At 36.6% G+C, this 22,848-nt stretch overlaps 1 protein-coding gene across 9 annotated transcripts in view; it reads right to left on the bottom strand.

The window, feature by feature from the left end:
- Positions 1–22,848, bottom strand: part of NUCB2 (nucleobindin 2) — an 82,302-nt gene that overhangs the window by 17,759 nt on the left and 41,695 nt on the right. For 7 of the 9 annotated variants that reach the window (XR_004351196.1, XR_004351197.1, XM_032641589.1 and 4 more), the window contains 9 exons: positions 20,414–20,557; positions 19,715–19,822; positions 14,432–14,558; positions 8,386–8,489; positions 7,378–7,563; positions 7,091–7,181; positions 6,439–6,497; positions 6,249–6,341; positions 4,956–5,045 (listed from right to left, as the gene is read on the bottom strand). Coding sequence is in view for 7 of the 9 variants with exons in the window: in XM_032641589.1 (XP_032497480.1) it covers positions 4,956–5,045; positions 6,249–6,341; positions 6,439–6,497; positions 7,091–7,181; positions 7,378–7,563; positions 8,386–8,489; positions 14,432–14,558; positions 19,715–19,822; positions 20,414–20,557 (1,002 nt within the window). In the remaining 2 variants the exon portion in view is untranslated. Of the gene's footprint in view, positions 1–4,955; positions 5,046–6,248; positions 6,342–6,438; positions 6,498–7,090; positions 7,182–7,377; positions 7,564–8,385; positions 8,490–14,431; positions 14,559–19,714; positions 19,823–20,413; positions 20,558–21,482; positions 21,536–22,497; positions 22,589–22,848 lie in introns of all 9 variants that reach the window. The other 2 variants (XM_032641587.1, XM_032641588.1) reach the window with 2 other exon arrangements.

Raw genomic sequence — 22,848 nt, 5'->3', positions numbered from 1 at the left:
CTTGAGGTAGGATTGTATTGCTATAAACTTCCCTCTTAGAACTGCTTTTGCTGCATCCCATAGGTTTTGGGTCATCGTGTTTCCATTGTCATTTGTCTCTAGGTATTGTTTGATTTCCTCTTTGATTTCTTCAGTGATATCTTGGTTCTTTAGTAGTGTATTGTTTAGCCTCCATGTGTTTGTACTTTTTACATTTTTTCCTGTAATTGATATCTAGTCTCATAGCATTGTGGTCGGAAAAGATACCTGATACAATTTCAATTTTCTTAAATTTACCAAGGCTTGATTTGTGACCCAAGATATGATCTATCCTGGAGAATGTTCTATGAGCACTGGAGAAGAAAGTGTAATCTGTTGTTTTTGGATGGAATGTCCTATAAATAGTGATTAAGTCCATCTTGTTTAATGTATCATTTCAAGCTTGTGTTTCCTTATTTATTTTCACTTTCGATGATCTGTCCATTGGTGAAAGTGGGGTGTTAAAGCCTCCTACTATGGTGGTGTTACTGTTGATTTCCCCTTTTATGGCTGTTAGCATTTGCCTTATGTATTGAGGTGCTCCTATGTTGGGTGCATAAATATTTACAATTGTTATATCTTCCTCTTGGATTGATCCCTTGATCATTATGTAGTGTCCCTCTTTGTCTCTTGTAATAGTCTTTATTTTAAGGTCTGTTTTATGATATGAGAATTGCTACTCCAGTTTTCTTTTGATTTCCATTTGCATGGAATATCTTTTTCCATCCCTTCACTTTCAGTCTGTATGTGTCCCTAGGTCTGAAGTGGGTCTCTTGTAGACAGCACATATACAGGTCTTGTCTTTGTATCCATTCAGCCAGTCTATGTCTTTTGGTTGGAGCATTTAAACCATTTACGTTTACGGTAGTTTTCAATATGTATGTTCTTATTACCATTTTCTTAATGGTTTTGGGTTTGTTATTGTAGGTCTTTTCCTTCTCTTGTGTTTCCAGCCTAGAGAAGTTCCTTTAGTATTTGTTGTAAAGCTGGTTTGGTGGTGCTGAATTCTCTTAGCTTTTGCTTGTCTGTAAAGGTTTTAATTTCTCCGTCGAATCTGAATGAGTTCCTGGCTGGGTAGCGTAATGTTAGTTGTAGGTTTTTCCCTTTCATCACTTTAAATATGTCCTGCCACTCCCTTCTGGCTTGCAGAGCTCCTCCTTAAAGATCAGCTGTTAACTTTATGGGGATTCCCTTATATGTTATTTGTTGCTTTCCCTTACTGTTTTTAATATTTTTTCTTTGTATTTAAATTTTGATCGTTTGATTAATATGTGTGTTGGCATGTTCCTCCTTGGATTTATCCTGTATTGGACTCTCTGTGCTTCCTGGACTTGATTGACTTTCCCATATTAGGGAAGTTTTCAACTATAATCTCTTCAAATATTTTCTCAGTCCCTTTCTTTTTCTCTTCTTCTACTGGGACCCCTATAATTTGAATGTTAGTGCATTTAATGTCATCCCAGAGGTTTCTGAGACTGTCCTCAATTGTTTTCATTCCATTTTCTTTATTCTGCTCTGCAGTAGTTATTTCCACTATTTTATTTTCCAGGTCACTTATCTGTTCTTCTGCCTCAGTTATTTTGCTACTGATTCCTTCTAGAGAATTTTTTTTTTTTTTGTGGTACACGGGCCTCTCACTGCTGTGGCCTCTCCCATTGCGGAGCACAGGCTCCAGACACGCAGGCTCAGCGGCCATGGCTCACAGGCCCAGTCACTCCATGGCACGTGGGATCCTACTGGACTGGGGCACGAACCTGTGCCCCCTGCATCAGCAGGTGGACCCTCAACCACTGTGCCACCAGGGAAGCCCCCTTCTAGAGAATTTTTAATTTAATTAATTTTGTTGTTCATCATTGTTTGTTTTCTCTTCAGTTCTTCTAGGTCCTTGTTAAATGTTTCTTGTATTTTCTCCATTCAATTTCCAAGATTTTGGGTCATCTTTACTATGATTACTCTGAATTCTTTTTCAGGTAGACTGCCTATTTCCTCTTCATTTGTTTGGTCTGGTGTGTTTTTACCTTGCTCCTTCATCTGCTGTGTGTTTCTCTGTCTTCTCATTTTGCTTAATTTACTGTGTTTGGGGTCTTCTTTTTGCAGGCTGCAGGTTCGTAGTTCCCGTTGTTTTTGGTGTCTGCTCCCAGTGGCTAAGGTTGGTTCAGTGGGTTGTGCAGTCTTTCTGGTCAAGGGAACTGGTGCCTGTGCTCTGGTGGATGAGGCTGGATCTTGCCTTTCTGGTGAGTAGGATGACATCTGGTGGTGTGTTTTGGGGTGTCTGTGACCTTATTATGATTTTAGGCGGCCTCTCTGCTAATGGGTGGGGTGTGTTCATGTCTTGCTAGTTGTTTGGCATACGGTGTCCAGAACTGTAGCTTGCTGGTCGTTTAGTGGAGCTGGGTCTTAGCGTTGAGATGGAGATCTCTGGGAGAGCTTTCCGCGTTTGATATTATGTGAAGCCGGGAGGTCTCTGGTGGACCAACTGTCCTGAACTCAGCTCTCCTATCTCAGAGACACAGGCCTGACACCTGTAGGAAGGAAGGAAGGGAGGGAGGGAGGCAGGAAGGAAGGAAGGAAATAATTAAAATAAAAAATTTTTTTAAATTATTAAAAATAAAATAAATTAGGGCTTCCCTGGTGGCGCAGCGGTTGAGAGTCCGCCTGCCGATGCAGGGGACACGGGTTCGTGCCCCGGCCCGGGAAGATCCCACATGCTGCGGAGCGGCTGCGCCCATAAGCCATGGCCGCTGAGCCTGCGCGTCTGGAGCCTGTTGCTCCGCAATGGGAGAGGCCACAACAGTGAGAGGCCCGCATACCGCAAAAAATAAATAAATAAAATAAATTAAAAAGTAATAAAAAAAGAAAGAAACAAAGAAGAGAGCAACCAAGCCAAATAACAAATCCACCAATGATAACAAGCAATACAAACTATACTAAAAACAACAAACAAAAAAAATGGACAGACAGATTATCTAGGACAAATGGTAAAAGCAAAGCTATACAGACAAAATCACACAAAGAAGCATACACATACACACTCACAAAAAGAGAAAAAGGAAAAAAAAAATCTATATAAAAAAAAAAGGAAGAGAGCAACCAAATCAATAAACAAATCTACCAATGATAATAAACTCGAATTACTAAACTAAGATAAACATAAAACAAGAAATAAATTAGATGCAGAAAGCAAACCCCAAGTCTACAGTTGCTCCCAAAGTCCACCAGCTCAATTTTAGGATGATTCGTTGTCTATTCAGGTATTCCACAGATGCAGGGTACATCAAGTTGATTGTAGAGATTTAATCCGCTGCTCCTGAGGCTGCTGGGAGAAATTTCCCTTTCTCTTCTTTGTTCACACAGCTCCTAGGGTTCAGCTTTGGATTTGGCCCCGCCTCTGCATGCAGGTCGCCTGAGGGCATCTGTTCTTTGCCCAGCCAGGATGGGGTTAAAGTAGCAGCTGATTAGGGGGCTCTGGCTCACTCAGGCGGTGGGGAGGGAGGGGTATGGAATGCGGGGTGAGCCTGCGGCGGCAGAGGCGGCAGAGGCGGCAGAGGCTGACATGACGTTGCAATAGCCTGAGGCATGCTGTGTGTTCTCCTGGGGAAGTTTTCTCTGGATCACCGGACCCTGGCAGTGGCGGGCTGCACAGGCTCCCGGGGTGGTGTGGATAGTGACCTGTGCTTGCACACAGGCCTCTTGGTGGCTGCAGTAGCAGCCTTAGCGTTTCATGACTGTTGCTGGTGTCCACGCTGATAGCCGCGGCTTGCACCTGTCGACAATGTTCTTTTTTCAATCTACTTTGTTTGGTACCGCTCAACCATTCTATTTAAGATGTCTATGCACTCACTTATACAGAGTAAACCATGGTATAAATTCAAATACTTTTCAGGAGCAATTTGACAGATATATTTAGAAACTAAAAAATGTTCATAAAACTTGAGAATAGTTGTATTCCTAGGAATTAATCCCAGGGAAATCATCACAGATGCCCCCAAATGCATGAACAAATGGATAGTCATCATAATGTTATTTATCACAGTAAAAAAAAATTAGAATTGACCCATAATGTCTGAATCTGGAAGAATGGTTATATAAATTATGCTACAACCACACAACTGCATGCTAAGTGGTCATTTTTTAAATCGAGATTTTGAGACATGGCATTGAAATGTTCATGAAATATTGTTATATTTTTAAAAAACAGAATTTCACAAACATACAAAGTCATTTATATAGTGAATATATGAAGCCATTTTAAAAAAATTTAGATATGAATTTATGTGTATATGTAAGCTAAAAATGGGACAGTATACTATTTTTTCACTGTATGCTATATATGCATATACTAAATATACAAACGATTTCCAAACTGGCATAACACAATGCATAATTTAAGTGTCTACCTCCGGATAGTAGAATTACATGTAACCTCTAATTCATACTTTAACTGTATCCATATTTTTAATTTTCAAGAATGAACATATTTTACACATAAAAAAAGTACGATTTTAGGGCTTCCCTGGTGGCGCAGTGGTTGAGAGTCCGCCTGCCGATACAGGGGACACGGGTTCGTGCCCTGGTCCGGGAAGATCCCACATGCCGCGGAACGGCTGGGCCCGTGAGCCATGGCCGCTGAGCCTGCGCGTCCGGAGCCTGTGCTCCGCAACGGGAGAGGCCACAACAGTGAGAGGCCCGCATACCGCAAAAAGAAAAAAAGGACGATTTTAGAAAGACACAATTACATGCAATGTGATTACCAATATATATCAATTGTCCCAGCTTTGCAAGAAATCAAGTTCATTATTTTATAGTGAAATTTCATATGAAAAGCCAAGATGGTAAAACTATACATGCAAACGTAATGGCGAATAAAAGTTAAAAGCAGAATAGACTGATGTAGAATTTCTTGAACGACACATCCCATTTCACGTAGGTTCTATTACCTCCCAGCTGTCTGGCTCCAAGAATTCCTTTTTTTCTGTAGCTTTCAAAAACTCTTCTAGAGTCACCAATCGGTCTTTGTTAGTATCAACCTGATTAAAGGAAAGTGTACATGTAAAATAAAATAACTCTTTCACATTATTTAGATACTAGAAATTCTTCTAATAGATGCTACTACATAAATATACAGCAATTAGGGCTAGCCTAACATCCAGAGAAACTGAGGGAAAAAATCAAAACAGGACACTCAACATTATCCTAGAATCAGAGAATAGATAACTTTTTCTTCTATATAATTCAAATTTGAAAATAACTGATACCCCCAAAGATCACCAAGTTTGAGTCTGCTGATATGACTGGGTAGACTAGTATTGTTTTCCTTACTCACCACACCTCCTTTCAAAGCCAAGTGCTTGGGCAAGAAAAACAATCTTTCCAGAAAGAAGACTGTTTTAGCCAAGAGTAAAGGAGCTTAAGTTAAAATGCTCTCAACAATGTTTTCCTAAAAACAAACAACTAACTAAATCAAAGCTAAAGTTGACAACCTTTCCAAACCCTGTTTAATGGCTCTTATAGACTATGGCAAATTCAGTTACAAAAGTGAACTCTATGATGGCCAAAGAAATTCATTTGTTACTTGGAAGCCAGCACTCAACAAAAATCCCAATTTACCATAAATAGCTCAAATAACAGGTGAAAATCACTGAAGCAAAACAGTGGGCTTGGGGAATTCCCTGGTGGTCCAGTGGTTAGGACTCTGTGCTTTCACTGCCAAGGGCCCTGGTTCGATCCCTGGTCAGGGGACTAAGATCCCAAAAGCTGATCCCACAAGCCACGTGGTGCAGCCAAAAACAAATAAACAAACAAAACAAAACAACAAAAAAGTGGGCTTAAGTTACCCTGCCTATGATAGCTATTTCAGAGTTTTCAGCTTAGTAATGTGAACAAGAAATAAATACTTGTTGTTATAAACCATTAAGGTATTGAGTTTTTTAATTTCTTAGCAAAAACGAATACAGCATTTACAATATCAAATAATGGACTACATTATTTTTTACTTCTAAAAGAATGCATTACAGCATTCTTTTATATGCAGCAGCATCTTAATATTTTAAAATATTTTAAAGCAGTTACAAAATAATTTTATTTACACTAAGGGAACCTACTGACTGTTCTGGATCAAAAATGCAAAATCCAATTAAATATTATATATATTTATTTTCCATTTTACAATAAGATTTATTGCAAGAACTTGAAAACTCCACAGAAGTAACAGATAAACTTTTCAAACATACCTCATTCATTACATGTTCCCTCATTCTAAGCCTTTCTTCCTCCATCTCTACCATATCATCCTCTTCATTTTTGGGGTCATATACTTTCTCCAACTAAAAAGAAAAATTTTAAACCAACATAAAAGAAAGGAAGATAATAGAAGGAAAAAAGACAGAGCAAAACCACTGAATACTTAATGAACTCATTTACCTCTTTAGTAAATAGGGCTTCTAATTCTTGTTCATCTAGGAAGCCATCACTATTGACATCTAAAGTTTAAAAGTTACAAATGCAAAAACTGATTTTAATGCCTTAGAAAACTGATAGTTAAAATACAACTAATTACTAATGGTTTGCAAAAGTATTACTTAACACGAAGCATCAACATGCTACAGAAAAAGGTATCCTTCTTTTTTATGAAGCCTCAGATCAGTCCAACTGATAACAATTCACTACTTATTCATAATTCATCATAGTTATTTAGAAAAATATATATATTAACCAAAATATAAAGTGAAGCAATATGCTATAAGACTAAAAGTAAATTTTAATATTACAGCATAAAGTCCATTAGATATAACCTAGCTAGTCACAGAAATGCCTTCATTTTACAGAGAAACTTGTAATAAGTCATAAAATGACTCAAAAGTAAAAGCAAGTATAAAGACATAGCTACTGACCTAAAATATTTTATACTGCAGACCAGCAATAAAGACTACTATACTACCCTAGAGGAAAACTCTAAATGTTTACTATCAATAGGACTCGATTAGCAAACCTTGGCAGAAGTCAATTAAGAGTAAAGCATCTATAATTTTTCAAACAAAAGATATAAATATTAATATTGTATCAAATCTGTTACCATGTAATTTGAAAAATGTCTTGGGGTCAAAGTCATTAGGATCCAATCCATCAGTCTCTTCCCACACTTCTTTTAGTTGATCTTTGCTTCCCTGTGAATCAATTTAAAAAAAAACACTCAAGACAAACTATAATCTATGTATATAGGCTCAAAATAAAATATAAAATTGAAAAACTTTGCAGAATTAAGAATCAAGATTTTAAGTACTAATAACTTATAAAATTCTTCTATCTGGCACAAAGAAGTATCTTCATCTAACTATGGTTTTACAAAGTCATAATCCTTACTGGATGATTAACTTTGGGATGACTTTCATGCTTTCTCTTCATTTCCTCAAATTTAGATTCTTCTTCTTTTCTCTTTTCTTCATTCAGTGTTTTTAAGTATTCTCTCCTTTCATGTTCCTTCATCATTTCATATTTTTTAAATTCTTCATGTCGAGCTTTATCATAGTGTTCCAGATCACTTGTAGCCTATAATGCAATTTTTAAATTAAATAAGATGTGCTTGAAAAATATAAATAAAGGCTTTCTTGCATATAGCATACTCTCTAACAGAAGGTAGCATAGGAGGACCAAAACATATTTGACTTCTGTTTTAAATTTTACCCTTCTATTTTGGTCATTATTATTCTCAGAGATGTAAGCATTCAAAGAAACTAAAAGTTCAAAGCTAGCTTCAACTTTAGGAAGTTCCTTATAAGCAAGTAATATATAAATTTATTTTAAAAAGAAGAAAAAGGAAGGGACTGTATCAAATCTGTACAGTATAGAGAACTAGAACAGTTCCTAACAACTTAACTAAATCTAGTAACACCCAGGCTAGAACATCTAATTTGCTAACTTCATACAGTACAACACGAGAGGTCTACAAATTATAATCTAAAATCCCTGAGGCAGGATGTGTTTAAGAATTTTCTAGATTTTAGAAAAGACATATGGCATACATGCCATATAATTTAACACCCCTGAAGAGTTTGTAATCAAACAGATTAGTACTTCCTTATCAAAATCTATAAATACACTAAGTAAGCTAAATAAAACCTATAAATAGCCTTACTATAATTCAAGCCAGGTTTCCATTTTTATAGTATTTTGGATTTTGGAATTGTTGGCAAGGGATTACAGACCTGTATGTCCACATTATTATCTGTACTAATAAGGGTTAAGCTATCTCCCTTTAAAGATATTCTAGAGAGTATGTAAAAGTTATACTACCACTTCATGGAATTTACTTGTCAAATTACAAAACCTCAAAGGCACAACAAAGACAACACATTTTGAAATGAGTCTCACCGCTTTGATTAGCATATCTAAATCTGTAGATTCAAACTTCTCAGGATTCAGGTGATTTAGATGATCAAATTGTTTTAGAAGAGCATGGTGGTCTATGCCTGTATCTGAAAGAAAATGAGAAAACTGTAAACAATGAATTATTAGAAGCTAGAAACATTAATATAAATAATACATAAGAATAAGCATTCATATTAATTCTTATAGGATTTTATAAGAAAACTCAAAGTTTTAGATTTAAAAGTTTGTATTTTCTTTTAGAATATCATACATATTGTTATTCTAGGCAAAGGTAATGCCCTTGAATCTAGAATGGAATATAATTTAATGTGTACACTTTAATGTTATTTCAAGAAAGACTAGTTAGCTATCTTTTACAGTATAATTTATAGTAAAAACTTTTTCATTATTGTAAAAGTACCAAATTTCCTACTTTTAACTAAACTCTAATATACCACCCTCACCAAAGGTCTAAGAAGAATTTCTTTCTTTTTTTTTTTATAAGAATTTTTTTCTTTTTTGGCTGCACCAGGTCTTAACTGCAACATGTGGGATCTTTTATTTACAGCACGTGGACTTCTTAGTTGCAGCATGCGGATGCTTACTTGCAGCATGTGGGCTTCTTAGTTGTGGCGTGCGGACTACTTAGTTGAGGCATGCGGAGTTCTTAGCTGTGGCATGCATGCAGGATCTAGTTTCCCGACCAGGGATCGAACCCGGGCCCCCTACATTGGGAGCACAGAGTCTTACCCACTGGACCACCAGGGAAGTCCTAAGAATAATTTCTAAATAGAATTGCTCTAAAATTTATATGAAGGAACTATTTATATGCTGCTCCAATTAATCCTTTATGGAACAGTAAAAATCTAATTCAGTAAATTCAATTGATTATGACTTTTTTTTTTTGGCTGCACAGCACAGCATATGGGATCTTAGTTCCTCCACCAGGGATGGAACCCTCGCCCCCTACACTGGAAGCACAGAGTCTTAACCACTGCACCGCCAGGGAAGTCCCTGATTATGACTGATTTTTAAAGAAACATCAACAGTTTTCTTTGTAAAGAACTTAAAAAAAAAAAAAAGCTACAGTGTATTGTAGTTGAATGAGTGAAGCAATTCTGGACGATTTCAGTTGTATTATAGAACTGAGCAAAATATGTACATGTGTTGATTTGTTAGAAGTCAGGGTTCTCACTTAGGAAAAAAGAACATACAAACATGAAAATGATGGAAGGCAGGAAAGAAACTTGGGGAAAGGGATGGGAATTAGTACTAACTGTGTGAACTTATTATTTCTAAACATACATATATAATGTGTACACATATATGCATGTATATTTCACACGTATATGCATGTGTATGAATATATATGTATATATGTGTGTGTGCATGCATATGTGTATAGACATGCATGTATTTCCTATCTCTGTCCTATGGAAGTGTCAAGAAGAAAATATATCCCAGGAGTACTGAGCACACCTAGTGCCATCTCTTGGTCTGTAACATCATTTCGCACTAAAATTAAGAACCAGGAATCCTCAGAGAAATGGCTAGTTCCAGGGCTAGGGCAGGGTATAAAGTACAAGATGAGCCTGGAACATATTGTTATGCCAGAAAGTAAGAAACAGCTAAATTTAGTTCAACTAAGCTTTCACTGAATTCTCAGTATGGCCCTGTACTAGAAGTTTTACTTATGAAGAAAAGATCTGTTATAAAACCTAGCCCTAAAGGATAAAACCCGTCACTGAAATACATGAAAAGACACTTAGCCTCACTCAAAATAAGAGAAATACATATTAAACCTGCACAATTATACCATCTAACATAGTGGCAAAACTCCTAAAGTTTGATGATACTTATAATTAGCAAGGCTGTGAGAAATTATTGCTGGTGGGAATGGGTATTGATCACCCTCTGTGGAGGTGGCAGTATCTACCAAAATTACAAATACATATATCCTTTGGTTTAACAGTTTCATTGTGGGGAACTTATCCTACAGATAATATTACATGGATACATAGTGGTATGTGTACAAGAGTGTTCACTAGAAATAACCCAAATATCCATCAACAGGGGTCTGGTAAATAAATTATGGTATACCTATATAATGGAAATCTGCGCAGTTGCTAAAAAAATGATGGTCTCTATGTACTAATACAGAAAGATCTCCAAAATATATTAGTAAAGGAAAAATACAAACTACAAACGTGTATTGCATGTATCTTTTGTATAAAAAAGAGGAAAAATAAATTTATTTGTATTTGTTTATATATGAGTAAAGAAACTCAGGAAGGATGGTATTAGGGGGCAGTGGGAACTGATAAAGTACAAAAATATCATGGAACTTTTTGCTATATACTTTCTTACACTTTTTTTTTTTCTTTTTTTTGCGGTACGTGGGCCTCTCACTGTTGTGGCCTCTCCTATTGCGGAGCGCAGGCTCAGCGGCCATGGCTCACGGGCCCAGCCGCTCCGCGGCATGTGGGATCTTCCAGGACTGGGGCACAAACCGGTGTCCCCTGCATCGGCAGGCGGACTCTCAACCACTGTGCCACCAGGGAAGCCCCTTACACTTTGTTTTTTTAAACCATGTGAATGTATTGCCTACTTTAAAAATTACACACACACCCCACAAAATTAAGATGCTTTAAGCCCTCCTTCAAGTTATCAGAAATTTTAATTCATAAATTTTGAATCAATGAGAAAATACTCATAACTTTTCTAAGCATATAAAACAGTTTACTTTAGATAATGAAATTCAGCCCCTGTCTTGGAATAAAGAAAATGTTGCCAAGATTAAGGGGATGGAAGTTGTCTAAGGGCAAAGAAATCTCAAACCACCTTAGGCCTGGCTTCAAGGATGGAATTACCTTGTGTGTCTGACCAGCTGAAGTAGGATGGTATGAGTTAATTTACCTCTCATTGATATCCTTAGTTTCAGGATAAAGAGTATTTGGTACTTGTTTTCTAAGTCTATTCACCAGCAGAGAGTTTACTGCTCTACACAATTTCTCCAATATGATCCATTGACCAGAGGTACATGTTTAAAATGCAGGAACTTCCCTGGTGGTCCAGTGGGTAAGACTCCATGCTCCCAAGGCGGGGGCCCAGGTTTGATTCCTGGTCGGGGAACTAGATCCTGCATGTATGCTACAACTAAGAGTTTGCATGCAGCAACTAAGAGTTTGCATGCAGCAACTAAGAAGCCCGCATGCCGCAACTAAGACCCGGCACAGCCAAAATAAAAATAAATAAATAATAAATAACTATTTTTTAAAAATAAAAAGATAAAATGCAGATTACTCATCCCTAGAATCAGAGTATCTGGAGGTGAGATCCAGTAATCTGCATTTTTAACTAGCTCCCTAAGGTGAGTTTTATGCAATCTGAAGTTTAAGAACTGCTATTCCACCCTTAGTAAGTATTCAGATATTTACTGATGACAATGAACCACCCAGATAACCAACCTATGGAGGCACGTTACAAGGACACAGGAGCCAGCCTGAAGGGTCTCCCACTTGCCAAAGCTGGCCCTTGGATTTTGATTCATAATTAGAAAGGTCATTCCAAGACAATAAAGGAATTCACTTATGTTGTCAACTGTTGCTTTTATGGTTTTATTTTCTATACTTAAATCTTTGATTTATATAAGCACTTATTCTGATGTATATGAGATATAAACCTAACTGTTCCTTTTTCCAAATGGCTATCCAACTCTATTAAGACTACTTATTTTTTTTAATCTTTATCTCATTAATAATGAGATACCACCTTTAATTCAAACTAAATTCCATATGTATTTAATTTTATTTCTGGAATTTCTATTTTGTTCCACTGGTCTTTCTACCTACATGACAAAACCATAGAGTTCTAATGTCTGAGGCTTAGTGATATATTCTAATATCTAATATATCTAGTCCTTCTTCTTTGTTCTTCTTCAGAGGCACATTGTTTTTCTTGCTCATTTCCCTTCTCATATGAACTTTAAAATTAACTTGGCTAGTACCAGGGGAAAAAAGTACATCTTTTTATTTGGATCATGTTAAATTTGTAAATTAACCTAAGAAGAACTGACATGTTCATAATGTTGAGTCTTTGTATCAAAAAGATGTTATGTCTTCCCCTTTTTTCAAGTCTACTTTTGTGTTCTTCAGGAGCATTTTAAAGTTTTTATCTGTAAGTTTTGCACATTTCTTAATAGGTTTATTCTGGGTGTTTTATCTTTGTTGGTATCATAAATGGAGTCTTTTCTTCCATTATATCTCCTAACTGGCTGTTGTTTGTACATATGAAAAACACTGATTTCTGTATATTGTTTACCTTGCTGAATTTTCCTTTTGTATATACTAAGTTTTTCAGACAAGTTCTTTGGGTTTTCCAAGTGAATAATTATATTACCTGCAAATAGAGATGGTTTTATCCCCTACTTTCCAATTATTTTACCTCCAATTTTTTCATTTGTATAATTGCTTTGGCTAGTACCTCCAAAACAATATTAATTAGTAGTGGTGACAGTGAGCATCATTGTTTTGTTTCTGATTTTAGTGAGAAAATATATTTGTGTTTCCCCAATGTGTAGCTGAGTTGGACATATCTGGTCATGTTACAGAAGTATCTATTGATTACTATTTTATTACTTTTTTAAAATTAAGAAGGGGTGTTAATTTTTTCAAATGCCTTTTCTGAATATATGGAGATGATCATATGAACAATGAGATTACTTTCTTTAAGATATCTTCACATTTCAAAAACTCTGCTTCATAGCTATTTAATCTTCTCATAGTCTAAAATTAAAAGAATATAGAAAGATGAATAGGCAGAGCACAGAGGATTTTTAAGGCAGTGAAATTACTCTGTATGATGCTATAACAGTTGATACATGTCATTATAAATTTGCCTAAACCCATAGAATGTACAACACCAAGAGTGAACTCTAATATAAACTATGGATTTGGGGTAATTATGATGTGTCAGTATAGGTTCATCAATTGTAACAAATGTACCACACTGTTGGGAGATGTTGGTATTGGGGGCGGCTATGAACATTTGGGGACAGGGGTGTATGGGAAATCTCTGTACCTTACCCTCAATCTTGCTGTGAACCTTATATTGCACTAAAAAAATTGTCTTAATTTTAAAAAAATACAAATTTCAAAGATTTATTCTGATTCATTATTTGTCCTTTGACTTTATAATTTCTCTTGTCACACCAAAAATTTCTTTCTTCTTATGTCTATTCATATGATAATTTACAGCATTAGATTTCCTAAAATTAAGTTAATCTTACATTCCTGAAATAAATCCACTTGCTATGATAGAATATTCTTTTAACATCCAATAATTTTGGCTTTGGCATCAACACATAATAAGAGTGTGGAAGTTTCCTTCTTAATCTATGCTCTGGAATACTTTAAATAGCACTGATAATCTGATCTTTAATGGTTTGCTGGAATTCCCTTTGGCACTATCTGAATCTGGTGTTTCTGTGGAGCTAGCTCTGATGATTCTTCTATTTCATCTATGGAAATGGTTCTAATTAGATTTTCTCTCTCTACTTTCTTTTGGTTTGCTTTGATGTTATTTTTCCTCTTTTAAATCAGTGGCTTAATTCATTATTTTTCATTCTTCCTTTTTACTGATATAATTATTTAAGGCTAATCATTTTGATTTTTGAATGACATGAATATATAACCTATTCAAAAAATTAAATTTTAATAATTAAGAGAAGGTGGGACTTCCCTGGTGGTCCAATGGGTAAGACTCCATGCTCCCAATGCAGGGGGCCTGGGTTTGATCCCTGGTCAGGGAACTAGATCCCACATACATGCCGCAACTAAGAAGTCTGCATGCCGCAATGAAGATCCCGAGTGCCGCAACTAAGACCTGGTGCAGCCTAAATACATAAATAAATAATAAATAAATAAATTTTTAAAAAAATAAGAGAAGCCAAATCAATACTAACATTAAATGTTGACTATAGGAACATGGTCTGTAAACTGACCTTAACAACCAAATATTGGAATTTTCCTGCCTTTTCTTTAGCACTTACCTTGAAGGGAATCCAATTTAGCTTTAATCAGCATTCTTAACCTTGCCACTTCTTGCCTTTTCAGTTCATCAAGTTTTGTCCTCACATGGTGACTTACTAAATCCAGTTCTTTGCTTAGCCTCCCACTCTGTTAACAAAAATAATAAATTAATTTTATCTATTCCATTGCATTTTTAGATAAGACACAATATATTAAAAATAGGGTTATAATAAAGTAGTGATACTTTTGACTATTTTAGATAAATTTGACATTACAAACAGCATTTCTTTCAGAAGATATTCAGTTTGTAACTCTAAAATCAAGATGTCTAAAAACCATATAATTTAGAAAAGCATAATTAAAGCACAAAGAAGAAACTCAAAAAGTAACTTAAATTGCAAAATGGTGCAGCCACTTTGGAAAACAATTTTGACAGTTCCTCAAAAAGTTAAACCCACAGTTACCATATGACCCCGCGATTCCATTCCTAGGTATATACCAAAAGAGTTGAAACATATGTTCACATAAAGTCTTTTTTAAAAAATAAATTTATTTATGTATTTATATTTTATTTTTGGCTGCACTGGGTCTTCGTTGCTACACTCGGGCTTTCTCTAGTTGTGGTGAGTGGGGGTTACTCTTTGTTGCAGTGCGCAAGCTTCTCATTGCGGTGGCTTTTCTTGTTGTGGAGCACGGGCTCTAGGCGCATGGGCTTCAGTAGTTGTGGCACCCAGGCTCAGTAGTTGTGGCTCACTGGCTCCAGAGCACAGGCTCAGTAGTTGTGGCATACTGGCACATCCCGCAGCATGTGGGATCTTCCTGGACCAGGGCTCGAACCCATGTCCCCTGCATTAACAGGAGAATTCTTAACCACTGCACCACCAGGGAAGTCCTCACATAAAGTCTTAAATATGAATGTTCATAGCAGCATTATTCATACGAGCCAAAAAAGTAGACATAACCCAAATGTCCATCAACTGATGAATTGATAAAATATGGAATATCCATACAGTGGAATATTATTCAGCCATTAAAAGGAATGAATACACCGATACATGCTACAATGTGATGAACATTGAAAACATTATGCTAAGTCAAAGAAGCCAGGCACAAAAGGCCAAATTTTGTATGATTCCATTTATATGAAATGTCTAGAATAGGCAAATGCACAGATATAGAAAGTAGATTAATGGTTGCCAGGGGCTGAGGAGAGAAAGGAAAGGGGGGGTGATTGCTTAATGGGTACAGGGTTCCTTCTGGGGGGAAATAAAATTGTTCTAAAATTAGATAGTGGTGATGGTTACATGACTCTGTACATATAATAAAACCACTGAATTGTATATATTAAAGGGGCAAATTTTATGGTATGTGAATTATATTTCAATAAAGTTTTTTTTTAAGTAATGTGGCCTCCTTAAGCTTTAGTCATTCCATATATAAATAACTTTTCAAAATTCATCTTTTTTAGGTTGTCTCCTTTGATTACTTTTTTTCATAGATGAGTAATTCTATACATGTTCCAAAATTTAAGAGACAAAATAGCTAGTGGTTTACCTTCTATTGTTTAAAAATGCATTTTCAATCAGAAACTGCAAGTCTAACTAGCAATCAGGCACACAGACCCTTCAGGACTGAGTCAAGGGGGAGGAAGGGAAGGAAAAGAAACGCCTCAAGCAAGACCAAGAAAGAATGTTCAGAGAGGGAGAAGGAGAGCTAAGAGAATATGCTGTTACAGAAGCAAAAAGAGTAGTACATTTCAAGGAGGGAATGGTCATTATTATTAGATAAAACAATAGTTCTCAAATGTGGTCCCAAAGTGGAAGCATCAGCATCACCTGGGAACTTTAGATATGGAGGCCCTAGACCTACTGAATCAGAAAGTCAGGAGGTGGGGCCCAGAAATCTGTTTTAACAATTTAAAATCTGAGAACCACTGAGATAAAATAAAGGAGTCCAGTAAGAAGAGTAATAAAAGGTGCTCACTGGATCTGGCAATTAAGAAATCACTGACAGGTACTTCCCTAGTGGTCCAGTGGTTAAGACTCCATGCTCCCAGTGCAAGGGACCTGGGTTTGATCCCTGGTCAGGAAACTAGGTCCCGCATGCTGCAACTAAAGATCCCGCATGTTGCAACTAAGACCCGGTGCAGTCAAATAAATAAATATATTTTTTAATTAAAAAAAAAATAAGGAAGTCAACTGACACCCTTCACAAAAGTACATTCAGGGAAGTGGTGTGGGTGAAGCCATAATCTTCCCAGTTAGCAATGTTTGGTAAGTGAAGAAACAGTATGATTCTCCTTTCAAAATGCTTAGCTGACAACAAAGAACAACTTCTAACTTTTTTTTTTCCAGTTTTTCCTGAGACAGGAGTCTTTGCTCAGCTGTTTGTAATGATTCTGTCGGCTTGATTTTTATTGTCTATTTTTACTCAATTTCTTTTTCATTAAACTGTTTAACTTACTTCATTTTGTCTCCCCCCACACAACCCCATAGGGAATAGGAATTGACTGTGAAAGGAAGACAGTTATAAAAGTATTCTCCTATACCAAAGAAGGCAAGCTTGTTGTTTTCTTTTCCCTGATTATCTCTCTATAGTAACTCCCATTACCCACATTGTCTGTTAGCCCCCAAATAACGCTTAGTCCTATCTGAAGTAAATAAGAGACATTGGAAGTTCTACATTAAATATTATTCATCCCAGGAAATTAGTCCTACAGCTCAAGTCAATTTTTCAAGGAAACACGAGATTATTCTCAAAACAATTCAGGGGACTGTAGATATCATGCTAAGTGAAATAAGTCAGACAGAGAAAGACAAATACCGCATGACGTATGTGGAATCTAAAAAAACAGAACAAACAAAGCAACTAAACCAAACAAAAAACAGACTCATAGATACAGAGAACAAATTGGTGGTTGCCAGAGTGGAGGGAGTTGGGGGAGGAGTGAAATGCGTGAAGCGGATCAAGAGGTACAAACTTCCAGGTATAAAATAAATAAGTCATGGGGATGTAATGTACAGCATGGGGTCAATAATATTGTATTAACTTTGTATGGTGACAGATGGTTAATAGACTTATTGTGGTGATCATTTCACAATGTATACAAAAGTCAAATCACTATGTTGTACATATGAAACTAATATAATACTGTATGTCAAATATACTTCAATTAAAAAAAGATAATTCAGGGCTTCCCTGGTGGCGCAGTGGTTGAGAGTCCGCCTGCCGATGCAGGAGACACGGGTTCGTGCCCCGGTCTGGGAAGATCCCACATGCCGCGGAGTGGCTAGGCACGTGAGCCATGGTCGTTGAGCCTGCGCGTCCAGAGCCTGTGCTCCGCAACGGGAGAGGCCACAACAGTGAGAGGCCGCGTACCGCAAAAAAAAAAAAAAAAAGATAATTCAAAAAAATAAAATAAAATAAAGATAATTCAAGGGAATTATTGGCATAAGGCTGTTACCATTCTCCCAGAAAAATTCACAGCCTCCAAGAGGACAGCTGTGAACTAAAAGCCACACACAGGGATTTCCCTGGTGGTGCAGTGGTTAAGAATCCACCTGCCAGTGCAGGGGACACGGGTTTGAGCCCTGGTCTGGGAAGATCCCACATGCCACGGAGCAACTAAGGCCGTGCGCCACAGCTACTGAGCCTGTGCTCTAGAGCCCATGAGGCATAACTATTGAGCCTGAGTGCCACAACTACTGAAGCCCAAGCGCCTAGAGCCCATGCTCTGCAGCAAGAGAAGCCACCACAATGTAAAGCCCACACATCTCAACGAAGAGCAGCCCCCACTCACGGCAACTAGAGAAAGCCCATGTGCAGCAACAAAGACCCAACACAGCCAAAAATAAATAATAAATAAATAAATTTATTTTAAAAAATAATAATAAAATAAAATAAATAAAAGCCACACACAGGTTCTGATAGTGGCCACAACCTAATGTGGGTCAGACTTTCACAGGGGCCCAGACCAGGGACAGAGACTAAAATAAGGATGTTTGATTCAGAAATTTTCCTTCAAAGTTCCAGGTAAGATAACTTTTTACGAAAGTTAAAAACAGATAAACAAAAATAACATAAGCAAACCAATAAAACTATCTTGAGAGTTATAACTGAAAGTTTAAAATTAAATCATTGGAATTTTTTGTTTACTGCTGACTCTAAGATAAACCCCACTAAGTGGATTCACTACCCTTCAAGGGAGGGCTTTAAAAGACTCTCTCACGTCAGATCTTGGTTTTTACAACCTTCTTTCTTTATTGTGAATACTAAGGAGATGTCTAGGGCTAGGATAATGTCAAATAAATAGGGTTCTTAGGACAGAGACAAATAATTAAACCTCCCCTATTGAGATAAGATATGGCCCATTACGTCTTCTATTAATCTGGACCTGATTAAACACCAGAACTAAACCTGTGCTAAACCTTTGACTAGCTTCCTGCTGTCCTCATATCATGATTCAAGCCCCTTACCATGATGTACAAGGCCCTCTGTCATCTAGCCCATGACTCTTTCCAACCTCATCTTTTGGCCAGTCATGGCCTCCACTTCCCAGGCCAGGTTCCAGCAACAGTTACTCCTTCCAGGTTCCTACATATTCCGGTCTCTGTTCCCTTGTACCTTGGCCTAGCATGTCTCCCAATCTTTCTCCTTTTCTCAGCCGCATATTTAAGCCCAGGCATAATCTCTACCAGGAAGAAAGACTTCCCACCTTCCCCCACTGCTTCCTACTGAAGTAGGTGTCCATCCTCTGTATCTCCAAAATGTATTATACGCTCAGTAAATATTTATCTTAGTAATCTTTTCCTGGATATTAGTCTCCCTTGAGGGTTCTTTAAGGGCTAAGAATGAGTCTTTGTTTTTTGTTTGTTTTAATTATTTATTTTTTTATTTTTGGTTGCATTGGGTCTTCATCGCTACGTGCGGGCTTTCTCTAGTTGCAGCAAGCGGGGGCTACTCTTCCTTGCAGTGTGCAGGCTTCTCATTGCAGTGGCTTCTCTTGCTGTGGAGGATGGGTTCTAGATGCGTGGGCTTCAGTAGTTGTGGCATGTGGGCTCAGTAGCTGTGGCTCACGGGCTCTAGAGCACAGGCTCAGTAGTTGTGGCAAACGGGCTTAGTTGCTCCGTGGCATGTGGGATCTTCCCAGACCAGGGCTCGAACCTGTGTCCCCTCACTGGCAGGTGGATTCTTAACCACTGTGCCACCAGGGAAGTCCCGAGTCTTATCTTTGTAATCCCAATACTTAGCTCAGTGTCTGGCATGCTCAAGTGTTTGTTAAATAATTATTTAATTACATTTACCTTTATTTCCTCTATGTCTGCTTTCTGGAGCTTTTCTCTGAAATGATTATCTGTTTCCAGCACATCAATCACTTGCTTGAGGTATTCATCATAATAAAGTCCAGTATCCTTCAAATTAAGAAACAAACAGTAACTCTTCTGAAAGTTTTTCCTTTCCTGTATCTAAAGATTTCAATCCTAAAAAAAAAAAAACAAAAACCGTCTAGCAAAATGGCATTGAGACCTACCTACTTTGATAGTTTGGACAGCCAAAGTTAAAAGCTGTATTTCTCAAATGAAGAGAGTTGTATCAGAACCAATGTCATGTTCTACTCTTACATAAAGGTAGATTTTCTATATGGCTTAGACAATGAATACTTAACCAATATACTAATTGGTTTTACCCCCTTGTCACCTGTCTCTCCTCATTGTTATCTGTCTCTTCTCTGAATATAATACGTTTTCTTGGTTGGTTATCTCTACATTGGAAATGTATTATGATTAATTCTTTTATACACTAATATACTAATTAGATATATATATCTAATATAACTACATTAAAAAACCTTTGCCTGATATTAAAGAACATATGCTTATCCAATACTCTTTTTACTGCTATTTCAGAAATAGTTCCTAAATGTCCAGTTTTATAAGTAATAAATTCTTAGCAATATTTTAGTTAAAATTCTTCCCACAAGGTTATCTTTAGCATTCACTTACTGGTGGTTCTATCTTTGCACTGTCCACAGGTTGAGCATTTTCTACTTTTGTCTTGTCTATGTCTATAGGCACAGTTTCAAGAGCAGTAAGTATACATGTAACCAAGAGAAAACAATATTGTAGTAGGATGGTCCTCCACTTCATCTGAAATAAAGGTACAATTATATTAAGGTTCTGAAAAGATGTTTTCAAACTATATATACATGCATTCCCAATGCCACATTAATAATATATTTAATTTCAGGAAGTTTAATTCAACAAAAGAATTCTAGGAAAGGAGTTAAAAATAGATTATAACATCAAAAATAATGCTTAAAATAGATCACTAAAGAAAATCAGGAAAGAAATGCTTTTCAGCTAAAATTAAAATGACAAGTAAACAAAAGTTTAAACTGCTTATATAAGAAAACATTTGGTTAATTATAAAAGCTTCAAATAAAGATGGTAATGAGGGACTCAATTTTTTTTTAAATAAATAGTCCAAGTTTAAGAAAGGGAGAAGGGGGACTTCCCTGGTGGCACAGTGGTTAAGACTCCACGCTCCCAATGCAGGGGGCCCGGGTTTGATCCCTGGTCAAGGAACTAGATCCCACATGCATGCTGCAACTAAAAGTTCACATGCTGCAACTAAGGAGTCCACATGCCGCAACTAAGGAGCTGGCGAGCTGCAACTAGGAGCCCGCCTGCCGCAACTAAGACCTGGAACAACCAAATAAATAAATAAATATTTTTTTTAAAAAAAGGGAAAAGGGAAAACTATTTATTTTTTTCTCTATTAAAATACTAAAGAGCCAAAATTATTTCTGGATATAATATTTAAATTAGCTTCAATCAAATTTTGAAAATAAGTTGCTCTATGAACATAAACTGATTAAAAGAGACAAATAACTGGCTACAAGTATTCTCTTAACCTTCCTAGACATTATTTTATCATAGCCAATAGTCATGTTAAAATTCTGTTTGGCCAATAATTTTTCAGATAAATAGGTCAATAAAATATCAAGCAGGATGTAACAGCATGGAAGTAAAAGAGGAAAAACTATTGTTGGTCCCGCAATATTATTCAAACCTTGCTTATTCAGCTTCTACTTCATAACGATCTTTGTAGCTCCAGAGGATCTACTACAAGAATAAGAATGAATAAAAAGCTCATACTTAATTGATTTTATATAGAGAGAGTGATATTAGGATCCAAGTCAAAAATAATGGTCTGACCATCAAACTGGAATATGCATTATTAACTTAGAGACTCCCAAACTTAGCTGGCCATGGACTTTTTTTTTTAAGTAACATGTTTTTATCTACAGAGCACAATTTGGAAGAGTACATTGCCTTATTTTCACCACAACCCTACGTAATACATAGAACAGTGACTCATTTTATAGATGAAGAAATTTTTAATGGAAACAAATCACTCAAAGAGCATTGTCTTGCATTAACAAAATCACTAGAATCCACATTGTAGTGCTATTTCCAGTATATCAAATTTTTTAGCATCTTTATTGAGATATAATTCACATGCCATAAAATTCACCCATTTAAGGTACAGGATTTGACTATTCTATAAAGATGCTACTCAAAGTTTAGTTCTCAAACCTGAAGGATAAAATCATCTGGGAGCTTGTCAGAAATGCAAATTCTCAGCCTGCAGCCAAGACCTCTGAAATCAGAATCTCTGGGGTGGGGACCCAGAATCTGTTTTAACAAACAATCCAGGTGATCCACCTATATACATATGCTCAAGACCAAGATTCACTCTTCTCTAGGACACTAGTTCAACATGATTGCCGTGAATAAATGTTTTTTATAATGAAATGTTTGGGAGATACTGGCTCAATGAAGCTAAATAAGTTTCCATCTTCCTAAGACTTTCAGAACTTCAGATCGGCTACTCTGCATTATGAATCTCTAATAGAAGGATGGTTTGTTTCTCCACAGAATCTTTTCCTAACCATGAATTAGCTCCTCTTCCCACAATTATTTTTTATGACAACAAAGTTTACTTCTCATTCATGCTTCATGCCCACTGTAGGTACATGTTTTAGTTTTGCTCTTTTGAGATATTCACATGCTATAAAACTTACCCTTTTCAATTGTACAATTCAGTGGTTTTTAGTATATTCACAAGGCTGTGCAATTATCACCATTGTCCAATTTTAGAACATTTTCATCACTCTAAAAAGAAACCCCATACCCATTAGTAGTCACTCCCCACTCCCCCTATTCTCTCAGTCTCTGGCAACCATTAATCTACTTTCAGTCTATATAGATTTGCCTATTCTGGACATTTCATATAAATGAAATCATAAAACATGTGGTCTTTTGTACCCAGCTTTTTTCATTTAGCATTGTTTTCAAGGTATAACCATGTTGTAACACGAATCAGCACTGCATTCTTTTTTTTGGCTGCATTGGGTCTCATTGCTGCGCACAGG

This window comes from Phocoena sinus, chromosome 8 (genome assembly GCF_008692025.1).
Source record: "Phocoena sinus isolate mPhoSin1 chromosome 8, mPhoSin1.pri, whole genome shotgun sequence".
Classification (NCBI taxonomy): domain Eukaryota; kingdom Metazoa; phylum Chordata; class Mammalia; order Artiodactyla; family Phocoenidae; genus Phocoena; species Phocoena sinus.
The sequence above is the reverse complement of the archived record's forward strand: the minus strand, read 5'-3'. Positions and strand labels throughout refer to the sequence as shown.